The sequence below is a fragment of the Egretta garzetta genome, unplaced genomic scaffold (assembly GCF_000687185.1).
Source record: "Egretta garzetta isolate BGI_Z169 unplaced genomic scaffold, ASM68718v1 scaffold138, whole genome shotgun sequence".
Classification (NCBI taxonomy): domain Eukaryota; kingdom Metazoa; phylum Chordata; class Aves; order Pelecaniformes; family Ardeidae; genus Egretta; species Egretta garzetta.
This window is the reverse complement of record NW_009260598.1, coordinates 1,088,352-1,107,066: the sequence shown is the minus strand read 5'-3', so window position 1 is coordinate 1,107,066 and position 18,715 is coordinate 1,088,352. Positions and strand designations below refer to the sequence as shown.

General features: G+C 35.8%; 1 protein-coding gene across 5 annotated transcripts in view; it reads left to right on the top strand.

Annotated features, from left to right (window-relative positions):
* The window catches only part of ARMC2 (armadillo repeat containing 2), a 66,487-nt gene that overhangs the window by 15,220 nt on the left and 32,552 nt on the right, over positions 1-18,715 (top strand). For all 5 annotated transcript variants that reach the window (XR_004842760.1, XR_004842761.1, XM_035900313.1 and 2 more), the window contains 5 exons: positions 5,643-5,713; positions 9,527-9,619; positions 12,550-12,725; positions 13,987-14,089; positions 16,593-16,813. Coding sequence is in view for 3 of the 5 variants with exons in the window: in XM_035900313.1 (XP_035756206.1) it covers positions 5,643-5,713; positions 9,527-9,619; positions 12,550-12,725; positions 13,987-14,089; positions 16,593-16,813 (664 nt within the window). In the remaining 2 variants the exon portion in view is untranslated. The remainder of the gene's footprint in view (positions 1-5,642; positions 5,714-9,526; positions 9,620-12,549; positions 12,726-13,986; positions 14,090-16,592; positions 16,814-18,715) is intronic.

Sequence of the window (18,715 nt, the reverse complement as noted above, 5' to 3'; positions counted from 1 at the left end):
TGGACTTGTGTGCATTCAGGTTCCTCAGGTGGTCACGAACCTGGTCTTCTCCTACAGCAGGAGGGGTTTTGCCCTCCCGGTGCCCCTCATGCCATCCATCGACTCGGGAGGGGTGAGGAGAGAGGTTGCCAGTGAAGACTGAGGCAAAAAAGTCGTTGAGTACCTCAGCCTTCTCCTCATCTGCTGTTACCAGCCTGCCAGTCTTGCTCATCAGTGGGGGTACACTTTCTTTAACCATCCTTTTCTGGCTGATATACCTGTAGAAACCCTTCTTATTATTCTTCGCATCCCTAGCCAAGTTCAGTTCCAGCTGCGCCTTGGCCTTCCTGACCCCATTCCTACACAACCTGACCACTTCCCTATATTCTTCCCAGGATACCTGTCCCTGCTTCCACTGCCTGTGCAGTTCCCTCTTCTTCCTTAGTTCGACCAGCATCTCTTGTCTCAGCCACGCCGGTCTCTTCCCTTCTTTTCCTGATTTCTTACAGCTAGGGATCGAGAGCTCTTGCGCTCTGTGGATCACATCCTTAAAGATCCGCCAGCTCTGTTCTGCTCCCCTGTCTCTGAGGACCGTTTCCCAGGGAGTTCTTCTGACTATCTCCTTGAGGAGCTGGAAGTTTGCTTTTCTAAAATTTAGGGTCCTGACTATACTCTTTGTTCTTGTCATTTCCCTTAGGAGCGTGAGCTCCACCAGTGCGTGGTCACTGCAGCCCAGGCTGCCTCCGATCTTGACATCTCCGACGAGCTCGCTTGCATTGGTGACCACCAGGTCCAGTATCGCATCCCCTCGGGTAGGGGTGTCTATTACCTGGCTTAAGAAGTACAGGAGTGTAGAAATTGTATGCTCATAATTACAGTTTTCTGACTTGAGAAAAAGGGCATCAAAGAAATAAAGGGAAATTGAGAGGCAATAAACTCAAATGCCTTAGAAATTTATTTAAAAATAAATGGAATCCCACCCCCCAGCTAAATGTTACTTTAATTTAGAAAATGCTACTAGAAGTTAGCAATGAGGCCAACGTTTTATTGAGAGCGCATGGATGATAAGAGATCTTTTACGTGGCGGCAACACAGGCTAAGGCTTCTTATCAGGAAGGAACTTCTGAAGAGGTTTTCCTGTGAGTGTCTGTACTTACCAGTTTTATATCCTCTTCTGATACACTGCAAAGAGGTGGTTGAAGAAAAGCTTTTGGACTAGCTAGACCATGTTCTGTTTCATATTTTTATAAAATGTATGTTCTGTAAATTTTATTATTATTGTAGTTTATGCGGGTGCTGCCTTAGAAGGCAGTGTGCTGTGTGGTTTTTCTAAGCTATCTTCCAAGTTACCTTTTCTGGTTTAAATATTGCCAACATTTGAGATGTACTTATTTGGAAAGCTTTGTGTGGAGCTGACTGAGAGCAAATGGTGTTTTGTTAGTCAGTCTCCATAAAGTCCTTGGATATTAAGCCTAATATTCCTTGTATTTCTGTCAATGGAAACCAGTTTGGTTCTTCTGATACCTTCAACCACCCCTCATCCCAACGAAGTTGCCTTAAGCAGTCATGTAGAATTCAAAAAGATACCAACAAAAGATACCTATAAATACAAAGTTAAGGGTGCTATGCAGACTCTTGTTATCTGCTGGATCACGAAGTTGGTAATTCATTTTCATGTCCTTGTTTAGAAATGGAAAACAAATGTATTTCCAGATACCAGCTAGTGACTACCGCATATGACTTCCTCACAGTGTTTACTCAAGGCATGCTGTGCATGTGAGTAGCTCACTGCTTTTGTAAGGCTCTGTTCAGATTCCCATTTACATGGGGTGGTCCCAGTTCCTGTCTCTACTTCAAGAGAGTCCACAGATTCGGTTTACATGGGTGCAAGAGAAGAGGCTTATAATCTCTGGAGGAGCAAAGTCATGTGAGATCTTGGCACTTGCAGAAGCAGATAGTGTGGGGCTTATGGCCTTTTCCATACGCACTGCCTTATCTTTTGCTCGTTCCCTGTTATTCCTACTCTTCTCTTTGAAAACTAATCCTCGTATTCTTCATCCTTTATTGTACTCTCTCAGTTACTGTGCTCCTCTGTTCTTCTCCCACTCCCGTATTTTCTAGTTTTGCTCCCAAAGCTGTAAGAATATGTAGGTATTCTGAGAGCCTTACCATGAGGAGAGAAGAGGGTAGTGTCTAGAGGGAATGCCTTCAAGTTTGAGAATTCAGAAAAGACGACCATGTTCTCTTTTCTTTCTAGTTAAGCTTTGCTACCTCACTGATCAAAGGTGCTTGTTAGAGACACTTCTGTAGAGAAGCATTAACTTGTTTGTATTAGGCTATGTGTCCCTCTTAACTGGTAACTAAATAGTTGGTGGGGCACTAGGGTTACATCTGTACTAATAATTAATAAAAATTAAACAAAGGAGTTCGTCTCTGGCTTGGTGGCCAACTGCTGTATCATGGGTTATGTTAGTACAACGGAAGAATTTTTAACCCCCTCCCTACCACACACAAAGTATTGGCTGGAAATGTCCCTACCTCTGCTTGTCTGTTCCCTGCACCTGGGCATTTGTCAAGGAAAGTACCACCTTTCTTGGGCCAAAACTGTAGCAGGGACCATGCTAAGGGTCTAACTGTGTGGAAAGGCGTGGCCCAAAATTCAGGCCTATTGCCAGACTGTAAAGAGTAAGTAAAGAGGTAGCCAGATTCTCACATGTTTAAGGCTTCACAGTATGAGGAAAGAGCCCAAGCACTATTCCTCTATTGGGATCTTACACTCATGTTTGTGAATCAGACCTTGCTGTTGTGTGCAGCTTCTTTGGAGACAACTGGCCTGATTATTTGCCTCTGGGATGCAGTTCTTAGAAATGTGGTTTTCCTTGGAATACCACTGAAGGTGAGAGTTTGCAGATTTACCATTGACAAGAGGCTCATGGCAAGAACAAGCAACTAAACATCCAAACATGTAGAGTTTCTGAATAAATCCTGCTTTCACTTAATTATGCACTCTTTCACCAGGGAAAATACTGAACACGCTACTGCAGGGCTGGCTCACCTTCCTTTTGGAAGACCTCATAGTCTGTGTACATTCAAGAAAGCAGTGTTCCTCATAGGGGCTACTGTGATCTCCCTTATATGAGAAGGATAGAGATGATCCAGTTGCCAAGTTCTTTTTCCTCTGTAAATCATCAGAGCCTCTGTCAGTGGATTTCTTGATGAGTCCCTTATCAGATGATCAGATTTCTGCCAATTGACTTTGTTTCCAAGGCAACCACTCTTGACAAGCCAGTTCCCTTCAATAGCAGGTAACTTATTTTTTAGACTAGGTTGATTACATTTTAACTACATAGTTCTTAACAAGATATTGCTGCTTAAGTTTCAGCCCTACATGAAAGTGAAAAGGTAATGAAGCAAAAGTCTCTGTAACTAAAATGGAGTTGGCAGCATGGTAAAGATACGTAAAGGGATTTTATAGTTTCTCACAAAATGCATAAATTGTACGTATTCTCTAAAGAGAAGCCTGCCCACCAGTCACTCTCATTTATGTACATATTCAGTGTATTCTTTTTCTGAAAATAATGGCAGTTCCAGTTAGGCTGTTTCCCAAAACTGCTTTCCTACTTGCGTAGGTCTCTAAACCGGTTGATACTGGTGTTCAAGAAATCATAGGCTCCAACCAAACTTTTTTTATGCATTTCAGACTTTGACATGGTCTTACCCTTCATCTCCCATATGTGGTGTTTCTATCTGATAAGCATTCAGGTTACCACATCCTTTGCTTCAGTGTCTTTTCTATTCAGCTGCTTTTGTTTCCTACAAAACTTGTAGGATTGTCTTTGTTGAGGTTTCTTGAATTCATCCTGCAGGTTTACATTTTAGGGGAAGAGGCACAGACTGGATATAGTTAAAAAACACTTTTTCTGAGGAAAGCAAACTCAAACACCATACTCATATAGGCAGATAGCATCATCATGTCTACATATAATTCTCAAGATACTGATTCCTGAATCCTGAACTAAAGCTGAATTAGTGTTGGGTGACTGAAGTTGTTATTCTCTTGCTTATCCAGTGCCCTATCAGGTTATAGTCTTGATTTCAGGGATGGCTGAACCTCCTAGAATAATTTCTTAAACTTTAATAAAAGTTTGTAGGACAAGGTATTCAACGCAAATGGAACCAAATTTTAATTTCTATTAATACACTGAACTGTATTTAATGAACTGTATTTAATCTGTGCTGTAAAAACCCTCTTTCTTACAGATGCCAGTCTATTTTGGAGTAGAGGTGCAAGCACTTGTCCTTTTTTTTTTTTTTTTTTTTTTTTTTTTTTTAGTTTAAAACCGTTGCTTCCCCAGAGGAGTAGGAATTGCCATATAAGAGCTCAAAAATTTCAAGATAGTTTGTGTAAGCATTTGGATTTTGGAGCACTTAAATCCTCATGCTGTAAAAAGAAAGCATTATTCACTGTTAGCCGTAATGAAGCAAGTGTTCCTCTGTAATGTGATTGCTTGGGAAATTTTTGACTGATCACAGTGAGCTATCCAGTCCCTTTTGTAGGGAAGTGATCTTACAAGAGCTTTGTCTTTTATTCTGTCTCCATCTGTTGACAGGATGACTTACATCTTCTGTCTGGACTGGCAGACAGGATTTAGGCACCAGTCCAGCAAACCACTTAAACAACAGTTTAGCTTTAAGCCTTATAGCAACTAAATTAACAGGTTAAAAGAATTGAAATAACATTGCTAACACACTACTGTTATCTTCAGAAGAAAATTTAGAAGATTAGGTTGTATTGGTACATGAACTATAAATGGAATATGAAGTGTTAAATTAAACATACACTGAGAATAGAAAACATACATTAAGACCTTTGTCTTTAGTACAGAATTTTAAAGATGGAAAGATTCTTGTTTAATAGTAAAGAGAGTGTGTATCTTGTGTATTTCTTTTAGATTAGTGCTGCTTGAGTGTGTAGCTAGGCAAACAGAAAAGATTTATCACAGATATATGTAGTAGTTTCCTCTGGCCAAAGAAACACTAATCATATGATCAGCAGGTCACTGTTGCTTTACAAAGAAATCACAACATGTGTGTTTCTTGTACTAACAGAACTAGTGACCATTATGCTGTTAGCAACATTTCATAGGCAGACCTGGAAATTCTAATATTTACATTAAAGCTTACTAAAGTGTGTGTTTGTTTAAAAATTCTTCTCATTATATCTTTTGAAAGTGCTAATTCTGTCAGAAATCACTGTCCTTGGGAATGGATGAACTTACAGTTTTAAGATAGTTGAATTTATATTCAGTTAGTGAAACTGATGATAAAATAAAAATTGGCTTTTTCTGAGTTTAGTTTGGTTCAGCTTTCAGTTTTATTGTGCAAGTGGAAATGCTTTAGGTTTTGTGTTCCATAATGGTGACCTCTTGTGGTGTAAATATGTCAGTATTTCTGAAGGAGCTTTCTGTAGTACATGCTGGAGGAAATTGTATTTACATGTCATTTTTAATGAACGGCTAACCTACTAACTTAGTAAAATAACTTACAATCTTTTCCAATTAGTTATTAATACTGAGATCTCATGCTGAGTGCACGTGAAGAAAGAAGCATTTTGAGCATTGTATTCAGATATACTTAGTGTGTGTCTATACTGTATCTTTTAGTGACCAGATGAAAAAGCCTGGCACAAGTTCATCATGGCCAAGGAGTACAGGCTGGAAGAGGAGAGTAACAGGTACTTCATAAGGCATTTCAATCTCTAGTCAAAAAATGTCTAGTACAGTCAAATAGAAATAGTCTAATTTTTCTGATATGAAGATATTTCTTCTTTATTCACTGAACAGTATTTATGGTTTTCTAGACATACTGTTTGTTTTTTTTTTTTTACTGTTGTCGGTAAAGTGATAGTATTCAAGAGATCTTCACTCTCAAAATCTGATGGTATTTACTCTCTTGTTTTTCCTATATGTAGGCTTAAAAATTTGCCAATCCATTAACACCTTGTTTGCCCATCACTTTTTGTAAACTGGCATAGTTGCACAGAAACTAATAAAGTTATGCCAAGCTATATTAGCTGAAGATACAGATTCTGGATTGCTCTGTAGGGATGCATTTTGCTAATTTTACGTAACAGATTTTAATTAATGTTTCCTCATAGCTGGCACATTTCATACATGGCAAATGCATATTTGAGAGTATGGTATGGAAATCTGAAGTTTCTACTCTGCTATTATTATCCTTTAGTACTATTTTTCTAGAATCGAGAAGTTGCATTATTCTGGATCGTTCTGGCAAAGGCTGTAATGTACTCTGCTTTCATTTCCTTCAGAGGAGCTAAGAGTATTTACCATGTCATGGGAGTTAGTATTCTGTGGGGCTGTATTTTCTCTGTTTAATAAGCCTTTAGGTTTATTTGTCCTATTTTATTGGTGGTGATGAAAAAATCATGTGTGTTATTAGGATTGTTTCTTTTTATATCTACTTTTCTTAACGTTATTTAGCTTCCTTAGTTTATGCATACTTCATCTTTAATCCCACGATAAATGGTGGCATAGCAGTAGGAATTCATCAATCGTTTCTTCTCTATAGTGGGGTCCTGGGGGAGTGTTCAATTACAGATTATTTCTATTTTCTGATATGATTTGTGTTTATACTTTCACACTTTAGAGAGGAGGTAGACTGTTTTTATATTGATATATTCGTAGCCACTCAGTATTCCTTGAAAAGGCTAAACATGATAAGTCAGGCAGTACAGAGCTTTTGAAAGCTCAGTGTTGCTAAGGCTCTTGTATTTACATGCTAAAACCAGCAACCAATAAATGTAGACTGATTAGTGATTTTTTTTTTTTTTTGAGCAGAATGCAAAGCTGTGGTTAAGACCTATGAAAAACTGAGACAATGAACTTCAGCCTGCTGAATTCTTTTACTTGAGTATTTTTGCTGTTGAATTGTGATCGCTCAATTAGAAGGTTCAGCACAGCTTCTGCAATATTTTAAATACAATTAGTGCCATAACTTTTCATCAGCACCTTAAAAATCTCTCAGGACTGACACACACGCAGGTTTACAATTTATTAATGTTGCTTTTCTTTATAATTGTGTATTTCCTGTTCATTCTTATTGCTAGGATTAATACTGTTTAGTAAAAGCTGATTATCTTTTTTTTTTTTCCTAGTTACAAGAGATATTTATTTAAAATAATTATGCCATTATAACTTTTAGGTTGCTATATTTTTCTGATGAATGTGAGACAACTGCAGCAGAATGGCACAGAAAATCAGTTCTTTTTGTTCTGAACCAAAAATTGAATGGCTTTGTTAAATTTTTTTTCCAGTGAGAAGTTTAATCATATCTGCAAATGCATACGTGAACTATCTTATTTCTTGCTTAGTAAAGTTAAGCATGTGCATAGTTAGAAAGTCAGTCCCATCTTTCAATTTGAGAGGTACCTACAAATTGGAAAGAAAAGAAATAATTGAGTCAGTATGTGGGTTTTGTGGCAGGAAGGAACAGTGCAAAGTATTCTACTGTTGTCATTTCAGCTGTGCTCTTACATTATCTGGAGCAGAACTTTCACTTCATTGCAAATGCTGCATAGTGTTTTATTAATTAAGCTACTCGTCGATCTAAATAAGACTTTTAACTCATTTGATCTAGAAAATAAAAAGGTCTGCCAAGTAAGTAATAATAATATTACCTAATAAGATATACTTACACTAATATATATATGTACACACTGACAATGTATAGTTACTGTGATAACATACTTACTAGTGTATTAGTTAGGAAACAGCAGCATTTTTGTATAATCTGTTGAAATACATAAAACTGATACATTCATTCTGTGTAAAATACAAGTAGACGGTTAAAGTTAATATAGATACACAACAAGAGTCTGGATTTTTTTTTAAAGAGCAAACTTTTAAAATATTCAGGAAGTTTTTAATTGCTTCACTGTTCCAAGTAATGCTCGGTAGACAGTAATTTTTTTGAGGTCTGAGATACTGTTCTCATGATGCAAACCTCTCAATGACAGTGTTCTCATGTAGTACATTATTTTTTGTGTTTGATAATGATTATGTTAAGAATTTACATTGTCATTTAAATGCAAGAGCTAGTAATGAATAGTAGGAGACACTTTAACAAATTTGTCACTTAAAAAGATACATATATTCTAGTCTTAAATGGCTTCATATTATTTAGTGGAGTTGTGTGACTTTTATTTCCCTACTTATCAAACAAACAAAACTGAACCACAAACCAAGAATCATCTTTAAAACAGCTTTGGTTGCCTGCAAGATAAGAAGTTTAACCTAATCTTGAACTCCCAAAATATGCCTACATGCGCCTTGTAAGCAGTTGTTAGATCCTTTAAAACTCAAGTTGCACAGAAACTGGCTCTCCAGCTATAGTGGGCTAGCGGTCAAGACCAGAATTCTGTCACTTCACATAGTGCCAGGTGAATGTGAAAAGGATGTTCAGCAACTCAGAATAATTCCCAGTGATACTGCATCCATACGAAATACAATCCAGGAATCCATTTTTTAATGGATTTTAACTGTGTTTCACCAACTCCTTTGTCCAATCTGAAAACAGATCCACATTCTCAGTCTTGTTTCCAGGCAAATTCCAGGCAGCTGATTTTTTGGTCTACCAATTTTTAACTTGATGTCTGCTAATAGCCTTTTTTTGTCTTTTCTTTTTGAAGCAAAGTATAGAAAAAGCTGAACTATTTCTTAAAACTTCTCTTTGTGAAGTGGACAAAGTTTCTGATAATGAACAGTAGCTCTTTGTGAGTCACTGTTGAAGGAAATTGGTTGAGGGTGGCCAAAAAACCTGGGACATGCTTGCCTTCAATGTTTCTGAGATTTTTATTAGAAGCAAAACATCTTTCAGATATCTGTAGTTCGCTGTTCATTTCCCAAGATGCTGTGTAAGAAATTGTTAATGTAACAAAGAATAAGAGGGAAACCTGCATTTAATAAAAACTTAGTTGAGAACTTCCCAGAACTAACTACATAAAGTGGTTAGAACTGCTAACAGGATGTAATAACTAATGTGGCTATTTTTCCCTAACTGACCAAAGAGTCAGTTAACCAAGCTTAATGTTATTGTGCATGTGTACTAGGTAAAATTGTACAATCCTACAGGATTGTCTGTAGTATGGGTATTTTTTAACACAGAATAAGCTGTCATGTGGACACAGACCTGAAAAATAGTAGGACATGTTGATGCAGAAGTAGTCATTACCTTCCAATTCAGCTATCAAATGAAACATTAATGTCAGCAAACAAAACCAAATCTGGCTTTACAGTACAGCTTTACAGATCAAAACATTTATCCATCTAGTTTTGTCTGAAACTTTTGTTTTTGAGAAAATGTAAATAAAAAGAAAAGCTTGAATGAGTAGAATAACCCAGAATACAGAAAAATGTGACATTTGCAGATTTTTTTTCTGACTGATGAATAAAGTATTTGTAGCTATTTATTTGTGTAGAAGTTGAAACCTTCACTGAATATATGCTTTTGTTTTGAATGTATTTTGAAGACTTAGAGGATGAAACAAGAATAAATGAATCAGAAGAGGAAGAAATCTTTTGGCATATAAAGATTCTGCCCATTCTGCATGAACTGGAAGAAGGTGGGTAACACTGTTCTTGAAAAGCTGTATTTTCTGTACTATTTCCTGCAGGAAATATGGAACTTACTTGTGTTTACTACAAAAGAATAACAGTAGTTGGACTATGTAGCCTTGTATGCTTTCATATGTTCAGTGGCTTTGCAGTGTAAAAGTGGCTTGGGCAAACTGTCTCTAGGTGGCCCTGCTTGAGTGGAAGGGTTGGACCAGATGACCTCCAGAGGTCCCTCAACCATTCTGTGGTTCTGTTAAAAAAAAAAAAAAAAAAAAAAAAGAAACTGGTTTAGAGAAGATCTTGTCTGGTTAAATTATTTTAGACAACATAGCTCTGCCAGTTTAGCAGTCAGTGATGAGGTAATAATTTTAAGAATAAAGTACTGCACAGGTTCACTTTTTCAAGCATAGACTGTATTGAAGGTCTCCATTAATTCTAAAAACTAAGGACATCTTAATGAAAATTTCCATTTGTGCATAATGTGTTAGATGTCTAGGAAAAGCATGTAATGACCCAGAATATTGAAGCAAAATTGAGTAAAATAAGTATGGTTTGAAAGATTGAACTCTGAAATCCATTGTAACGTTTCATTCAAAAGGTTGTTTAGTTGCCTTCTATAGATATTATATTTAGTTGAATGGTGGGAATATAGAAAGTAGATTTGTTTTTACAAGTGGTTAAAATTGACTGTCAAATTAGGGGATTGATTCTGTTTTACGGGATCTTTTGCAGTGTTCATTATAGCATGGTACAGATTAGGGTTTTTTTTTTTTTTTTGCATAATTTTGCAGATGTTGATGAGTATGAAACACCTGTACAGTACTAAGTGATTCCCGAAATATATCATTATTTTAAAAAGGCAGGAGTCTCATTCTCACATCTGTCACTGTGTAGAAAAACAGTGATCAGGAAATTTGAAAACAGCTATGTATCTTCACATTTTCCTTGCTTAATGCTGAGATTATGAAATATGAACCACTGAGTTTTGCATAGTTAGATGTTCTTTATAGGCAAGCAAAATATGATTTAGAGGTAAAATCTAATCATGTCTTTCCCTTGTCTTGAAAGTAACTATGGAAAATCAATTTTCATGCCCCTTTTCCTCAGTCTTTACTTGATTTGGTTAGTGTGTTGGGGTTTTTTTAGTTTTTTTTAAAACTCGATTATGGCTTAGTTTTTCTAATAATAAATGAAATTATCTAATGGTATTTTCTCACCAGCTGATTGAATGTAGTACTATAACAACCTTAAAGTTAAGAGTTTTGCTGTTTCTTGAATATTCACACAGATTGTAACTGAATTGCATCATTGCCTCCTGCAGCTGTGTGTTATATTGCTTTATATAGGCTGTTTACTGCACAATTTCAGTTTTTCTTATAAAAATGAATATTAGAATTCCATAATTTTGATGTTTTGAATGGGCCTGTTGGTAATTCAATAATTTTAAATTTTGCGTGCAGTCACTTGCTTCATACTTTTCAACTAATTCCCTGCACATGCATTTAAGCCACATTTAGGTTTTTATATATTAATAGAAAAGCCTTTTTCTTCCCCTTTCTCCCTCAAAAATATTTGCAGAAAACTTTCCATTCAAAAACAAAGCTGAAGTTTAACCTGGAACTTAATTATTTTCTAAAATCTTATGAATATCATACACTTGAGATCATTGTTATATGACAAAACCAAATAGAATCCCAAAGTCTCTTTTACTGGAGGAGCAAATACTTTGTTACATTCCAGTACTCAAGGGAGGATAAGATTCAAAAATGCCCCATGGAATCAGTGATGAATAATTTTTGTTGTTGTTAATTTTGATGAAATAGAGTGGAGACCTTTCAGTTTTGGTTCCTTGCCACTCCTGTTTCACTGCTTACTGGAGCAGAGGGTTTAGGATCATGCTAAATTTTGTTAAATTTTCTGTCATGATGGGAGTAGAAATGGAATAGTCATTGATGTTCCTTGAATATGATGATTGCAAATTGAAAGCTTCCAGGCACTGCTCAGCATGAGGTGGGTCCTTGAATCTGCCTACAGGTTGGGGGCCTTAGATACGATGTTTTGTGTTGTAACTTCCTGTCCATATATATTTCATCACAAGTGCTTTGCCTTCTTGAATATGACTCTGTTTCAGCTATGAAGTACATCCTGAGTAAATGCAGAGTTTATACAGGCAGTTTAATTGGTTTATACGGTGCTTTGTTAGTGTTACCTTATAGACAAAAGCAAATATAAGAGAAAAAAAAGCCAACTCAATCTTCAATTTTAAAAATAAGCAAGACTTTTGCTTTTCCCTCTAAAGTAAATATGTACATGATTCCATTGTGTTGAGATATAGATTTTGTAATAATTTACTGCAGGTTTTATTTCTGTATTTTTTAAATAGTGTCTGAGGGACTCAGGTTAGGAGGTAGATGACTTTTTTTTGTCAGTAGGCCAACAGTCCACTCAAATATATCTTGCACCTCTATTATGCACTGGAGAGTTCTAACAAGTTTTTACATTCACTGATTCTTAATCCCAGCAAGGTTTGATATATTAGGTTATGTATATGGGCAGAAAAAAATCCTTAACTGTCTCTTTTTCACATGTAATGTTTCGTGGAGCTCTTTGAAGAATAGATTCAGATTCACAGTTTCCTGGTAGACATTTGGTCAATCCAATTATTAAGCGTTAAAGGTGAGTTTCATTTTAGCTTTAGGTATTATTTTGGCTCTGTGGCTTCTTGTTTTGAGTCTCTTCTTTTTGAAAGAGCAGAATAAAAATGTTTCTGAGGATTGCATTATCATTTTAAGAGATTTATTGGGTGCTTTATTTTTGTTGTTGTGCAACCCATTCTTTATTTTGTTCTCCTGTGTCTTTGTCTGTTGAGATGCTCTGGAAAAGGTAGCACTGATAATTATTTTTTATTTTTCTCTCCCTTCCCACGCCCTTCAAGTAGAAGACAATGTAGAAAACCTTTGTCTGGCTTGCACCAAGCTCTATCAAGCCTTGAATGAAGGAAACATGCTTGGAAAACGATTTAAAAGAAGAAGTGTGCTTCTGAAGACATTATATAAACTTGTAGACATTGATTCAGATCCACTTTGCCTGAAGCTGGCAAAGATTATTCTGGCTGTAAGTGTTTTAAAATGCTGTTTGGTAGAATGTGAAGCTCAAAATCATGAATTACAACTTGCATTTAATGTTTCATTTCATACTTTTAAACTGTGTCAAAATTAACCCTTTTCCTAAGCACAATTTCTTGCCATATGGCTACTAGTCTCCCATTCATCCAGATAGGCACTTATTTGAGCGTGTTTTTTTCAGAGAAATTACATCTGGGGGAGGAAGAATGAGGCATGGAAAAGAGACAGTGTCCTAAGCTGGGATACACATATGCAGGGAATTAATCAAAACAATAATATAAAAAATTACACATGGAAATGAAGCTTAGTTTTTGAATAATATCTTGACCTTGTTAAACACCTTTATCTGAAAATGCTAAGAGAGGTTTTTTTGAAAGTGAGTAAGTATAATTATCTCTTTCTTTAGTATTTCTGGTTAAAATTCTCAATTAAGTTGGTACTTTTGAACTTATTGGTTCATCTTCCACTAAGCATGCATGGACAGTCACTGGTGAAAGAATACCAGCTAGCATTGTGTTGTAGACATTTTAGTAATTTGCGTGTGTGTGTATTGAGGGGGCAGTTCTCCTTTAAGGTAGCATGTGTTATTTTAATCAGAAGATAGATATATTCAGATACTACATAGATGTTAAGTGGTGCTTATAAAAAAAAAAAGTTCTGTTACAGATATTTTGCTGTGGAATCTTTTAAAAATCATGAACAAGAGAAGAAATTGCCCTTGAAATGCAGAGGAAAGGAAGAGATTTATTATAGTATTTTTAACACTTTTACTTCCTTTTCATGATCTCTCAGTGACCATTACTACATCGTAAGATCTAGTTTTCTGATATTTGAGAATAACTTTCATTATGACATGTCCTGTTGTACTGGAGTTCTTTGTGGTATGGCTGTAGATGCTAAACCAGTGAAGCCTGTGCAGAATTTCTTCGTGAGGGTAAATTAGAGGAAAAAAAACATGCAAATTATTTATATACTACCTGCATAAAATACATTAAAAGTTATAGATCATCTGTTATTTTAAAGTCAGTCAGCACGGTTTGCTAAATAGAGCTTAAACTAGCTGGGTTTCAGAGTCCTTTAATTCTGCAGACTTTTCAGTTTGGCGCAGTATACTATCAGGGTTTCAGCTGGAATTTAATAGTTCTGTTGGAATACAAGTTTGCCGTGGTGTCTGAACCTGTAAAATGTTATGGTGCATTTTTGTATGTAGATTTTCGTTGTGATTTTTATGTCTTTTACTTTCTTTGCAGATGAAAGTGGATGGAAAAAATCTTCTCAGCGTTTGCAAGCTTGCATTTAAAATTTGTAGGAATGAAAAAAATGATTACATCATTCAAAATGATAGATTATTGGGTATGTATTCTATTCTTGTATGTAAGTTAGACATTGAAATTAAGTAGTTAGATTGATCAACTTTCAAGAAACATTGTCAGAGTTAACTTAGTCATGCACTAAAAATTACCTACTAGGTGAAACTAACGGTCCATCTAGTCCAGTATTCTGTGTCTATCAACGGCGATAGGGGATGCTGTTTAGGTAGAGCATGGCAGCCTACATGTTCTCTGTGATCTGCTTCCCTGATACTACTCCAGCATCCAGAATTGTTACATTTTGTTAGGGACATCAGATAGTGCATCCCTGCCTAATCCTTTTTAGTCTCTGTTTATGTATCTTTTCTTCACTAATTTGCCTAATTCCTTTTTGCACTTTCTGATTCTGTCTGCCTCTACAGTCTCATAGAGCAACAAGTTCAAGAAGTTCTCTATCTGCTGTTTTAAACGTATCTATTTTTCATTATGCCCCTGCTTGTAGTTTTGCAGGACTTATAAGAGTTTCTACAGTCAGTTTACAGTCCACCTTCATGACTTTTCCAAACCACAGTCATATTGTATATCTCTGCCTTCTCTTCTTCAGACTGAGGCATCTCAGCCTTTTAGCTCTCTCTTTGAAAGGGTATTGTGTCATTCTCTCAGTTGTTTTAGTAGCCCTTCTCTTGCCTTTTCCAACTCCAATAGATCCCTCTTGAGATGTACAGAACAAAACTGTCTATAGAAGTCAAGATGTTTCTGCACCAAGTTTTACAGAAGTGAAATAATGCTGTCTGTGTTGTGGCCATCATCAGGAAGGATATTGACAACAATCATTCGCTTTTTTAGCTACTGCTGCACGTTGAGCCAATGGTTTTGGAGGATTGTCAGCAATGGCTCTAAGATCTTTTGTGATTGTAACTGTATTTGTGTCGTCCTCACACACCTTGCAAATATGAGAAATATGAAGAAAAAGACAGTATATGATTGATATTCAGTAGTGATTGATGGTCATTCCTTTCATTAAAACTTCGTTATGTTTTACTAATGTAGGCCTTGACCTTGCAAGCATTTATTAAAGCATGAGAGTATCCATGGTCTTTAAGTTCAGGGCGTGAGTGTTGTCAGAAATAAAGACCACATAAGCCTTTCCAGCAGTAAAATCAACAGGAAAGGACTCAGAGAAAACGAACAGCACAAATTGCTCAACTGACTTTGGATACTGAAAACTACAGTTTTGTAGATATTAGCATCATACAAGAATCTGGAGGAGTTGAGTGGCTATGTCTGTGTAAGCATTGGTTGTTTTGCTCTTATTTCCATCTTCACTCGCTTTTCTTTCACTTGCTCTTCTTTCCCTGTATTTTAAAAACTAGAGAAGGAAAGAACATTTTTGGTAGCATTTTATTTGTTTATTCACTCTTGTGTTTTGGACCCACCTTATCCAGGCCAAAGACATGAACCTGGATTAACATCACAATCACCCAGATTCCTATTGTAGTCACTGGGTTATAGATTCAACTTCTTTTTTTTCCACTGGCCCTGTGAACTATTTATGTGCAGTGGAGCAGCTCCAGTAGAAGTAATAAACTGTTCATCCCAAAATAGACAACTACTGTTCAAGACTCTGTTTGATACTGAGCAGAACAGGGACCTGAAACTTTTTTCACATTGCCACAACCCAAGTGATTTAGCTGACCACTAGGGTGAGAGTTTGGGCAAGAGGCTGGAGTGTGTATATTTCATCTGTACACACACATATACTTGGAGGGAGTTTTAACTTGAGTTGAGACAGAAAAAACTTCAGAAATGTCTTAGGTTTAATGAGATGGGAAAATGTTTTTATTCAAATGGATGGAACACAGGAAGCAGAAGTAAGTAGCAGTTTCAATCAGTTACTGGAAATTTAAAAGTATAAAATTGGTTAGGATTACTTATTTATTTAAGATACAGCCACCAAATTCAGAATGTGTCAATTTGACTGTAAAAGATACATTGGGTTTGTGCTAACAACTGTTAATTCTAACATTTCAGACAGTATGGTAGCATAAAGTGAAACTTTTACAGTAACTTTACCTACGTAAAAAGTAAATCTAAAAGTCTACAAACAGACTTCAAGTGTGAGATTTGAATTAGGCACCCGTGCTTTTTACTGCTCCCCTTGAGATACTGTAAGACATTTGATTTTTAAGGAAGTAGTGTGAATAAACCTCTTTAGAATGTCTCAAGTGTAGTACACAAAATTCCAGGCACATAGAGTCACTTTTGCAAATCTTGCCTGAGGATTCCAGTGATGACTGCTGTGTGTTTACAACTGGTGCTAGTTCTTGAAGCTTGGGAGAATAAAAGTCAGGCCTGTTCTCTTATTCATCAATAATTGTTTCTTGGTTTCAATCCAAATACCCAATTTTTCTAGCCCACTTATTAGAAATGTAAGAGTTCAATCTGAGGTTTTTTTTTTCTTCCTGATTGTTAATCTCTTCAATGACTGGACTGTATCAAATATGAATGTTAATATTAGGCTTTCCAAATAATTATTTTCCTTTTAGATTGTTTGTTGGAGGTCATGAGAATTGAAGATCTACAAAAAAACAATGAAGCTCTCCTGTATTGCATGGGAGCTATAAAATTCATGTCTGGAAATGCAGTACTCCTTAATGAAATGGTCAACAAAGGAGCTGTTGAAATGTTGCTGCAATTAATGAAGCAGATTAATAATATAAAAGAAAATGACACTTATTTCTCCAACTTGGGCCACCTATTAGTCCAGGTTAGCATTTACTTTTATTTCTAAAAACACACACTTCTAGGGCAAATGAAAATTTAATTAGAGGAGATAAGCTGACCCTCTGTGCCACTGACAGTTGTACCTATCTTCGTACATGTATTTGAATGTACCTATATTTGAACAGACTTCTTTTTAAGAAGTTTACTTGAAGTTGCTCAGGACCTACATTTAATCATCATAAATATTTTTGTGTAGTCAGTTTTAAAGGTCTTAGGAATTCTGAAGTTAATAGAAATATTTTAGGTACCTAGTAAAATGTAAAGTAAAATCCTTTGCTCTAAAACTGTTTAAACCTTAGTGTTTTAGAAAAAAAGGGTTATATAGCTAAATCTTAACTTACGCATAGGTTGCAGGTTTTTTGTATTTGTCAGGGATTTGCCAGGGAGGTTTCTGGCATTTGTCTTGGAAATTATTGATGTAAAGATTAGTGAATGGTGTAACTGTAAGGTTTTGGGGACTCTATAGGAAAATATATCGGACAATTTTCTGAGGTAGTGTTTACACTAAATTTCTCTACGAGTTATGCCAGATTTCTTTAATTCTCTACTAACTTACAAACAAGGGATTTTATACTACTTGAAATTATGTGAGAAAATAGATAGCAACATGATGATGTAAGCTATTACTGATTTCCGTTTGTTTATTTTAGTGGAGCTGTGAGGTATGTCTTTCCAGAATAGTGTGTATGATCATAATACAAACATAAACACATTGAGAGATGCTACAAAGCACTGAGTGAAATGATATAATACTCACATTTCTATATGTTTATATACGTTTATTATATACGCTTAATACTTATGTTTGGCTAAGGAAGTCCCAAAGTGGCAAATTGCTAAAGACTGAGAGAATATATGATGAAACTGGAAATTCTGTGCTTGTTGTGTTCCTGTTTTTTTTCCTATCTAGTCCTGTCATCATTAGGTTCCTATATGAATCACAAAATTCTCTTTTATATGTATCTATCTTTAGATTTGGGAATGTAACTTCCTTGTGGCACTGTGAATTCTCCAAACAATTCTAAAATAATCTGTGCCATTTTGTTGATATTATACCCTATATTCTATAAAAAATTGTATATGGGATTTCCAAGCCTTCTTTTTCAAGAGAAGGTGTACAAACTTTAGGTTTGAACGTAATCAAGATTTTAATGATAATATTTTTCTTAAATGCTGCTGGTTAGACTTTAAGTCCCAATACTACTGTAGTGCTGCCTTAGGCTGCCAGTTTAGTTAGAAATCCCCTTTTGGAAAGTATTGAGGGAGGAGCTGGGGGTCCAGAACAGATTCTGTTCTTGGTGTCATTTGCAAGGTGACGGACAGTGACTTAAAACACCAAAACTATAAGAAAAGTAAGCTTAGATGAAGAGGTAGAGTATGATGCCTCACATACGGAAGTGGTGCAGTCCTTTAAGTGACTGGAATTTTAGGTTGTAGCTTTGGTAGGAATTTTAAAACCTAAATTAGATATATGTATGCTGTACCTGTTTTCATGTCTATATAGTTTAAAAATATTTATCCTTCTGAGAGCAGGAAGGGGATGGTTAAAAGCAAAGCATATTCCTGACGTTTGCTGGCTGTTGTTGGCATTATTCATATAATACATATAATGGAATCCTGTTGAGTAGAAAGAGATGGACATTTATGTTAAATAGATATAAAAAGTTTATGCCAGGTGGGGCATTTAAAAATAACAAATTATATCCAAGTAATAAAACTAATGAATCAGATAATTTTCAGCTGTTTAATTAGGAGACTGAACTTCCCCACAACTTAGCAGAAGTGTTTTCTTCTTCCATTATTAGTTTTTTTTAAATCAAGTGTTTAAGTTGCAAACGTGTGAAAGGAAAATGTTACATTTGACACTTCATTTTTGTTATTGCTA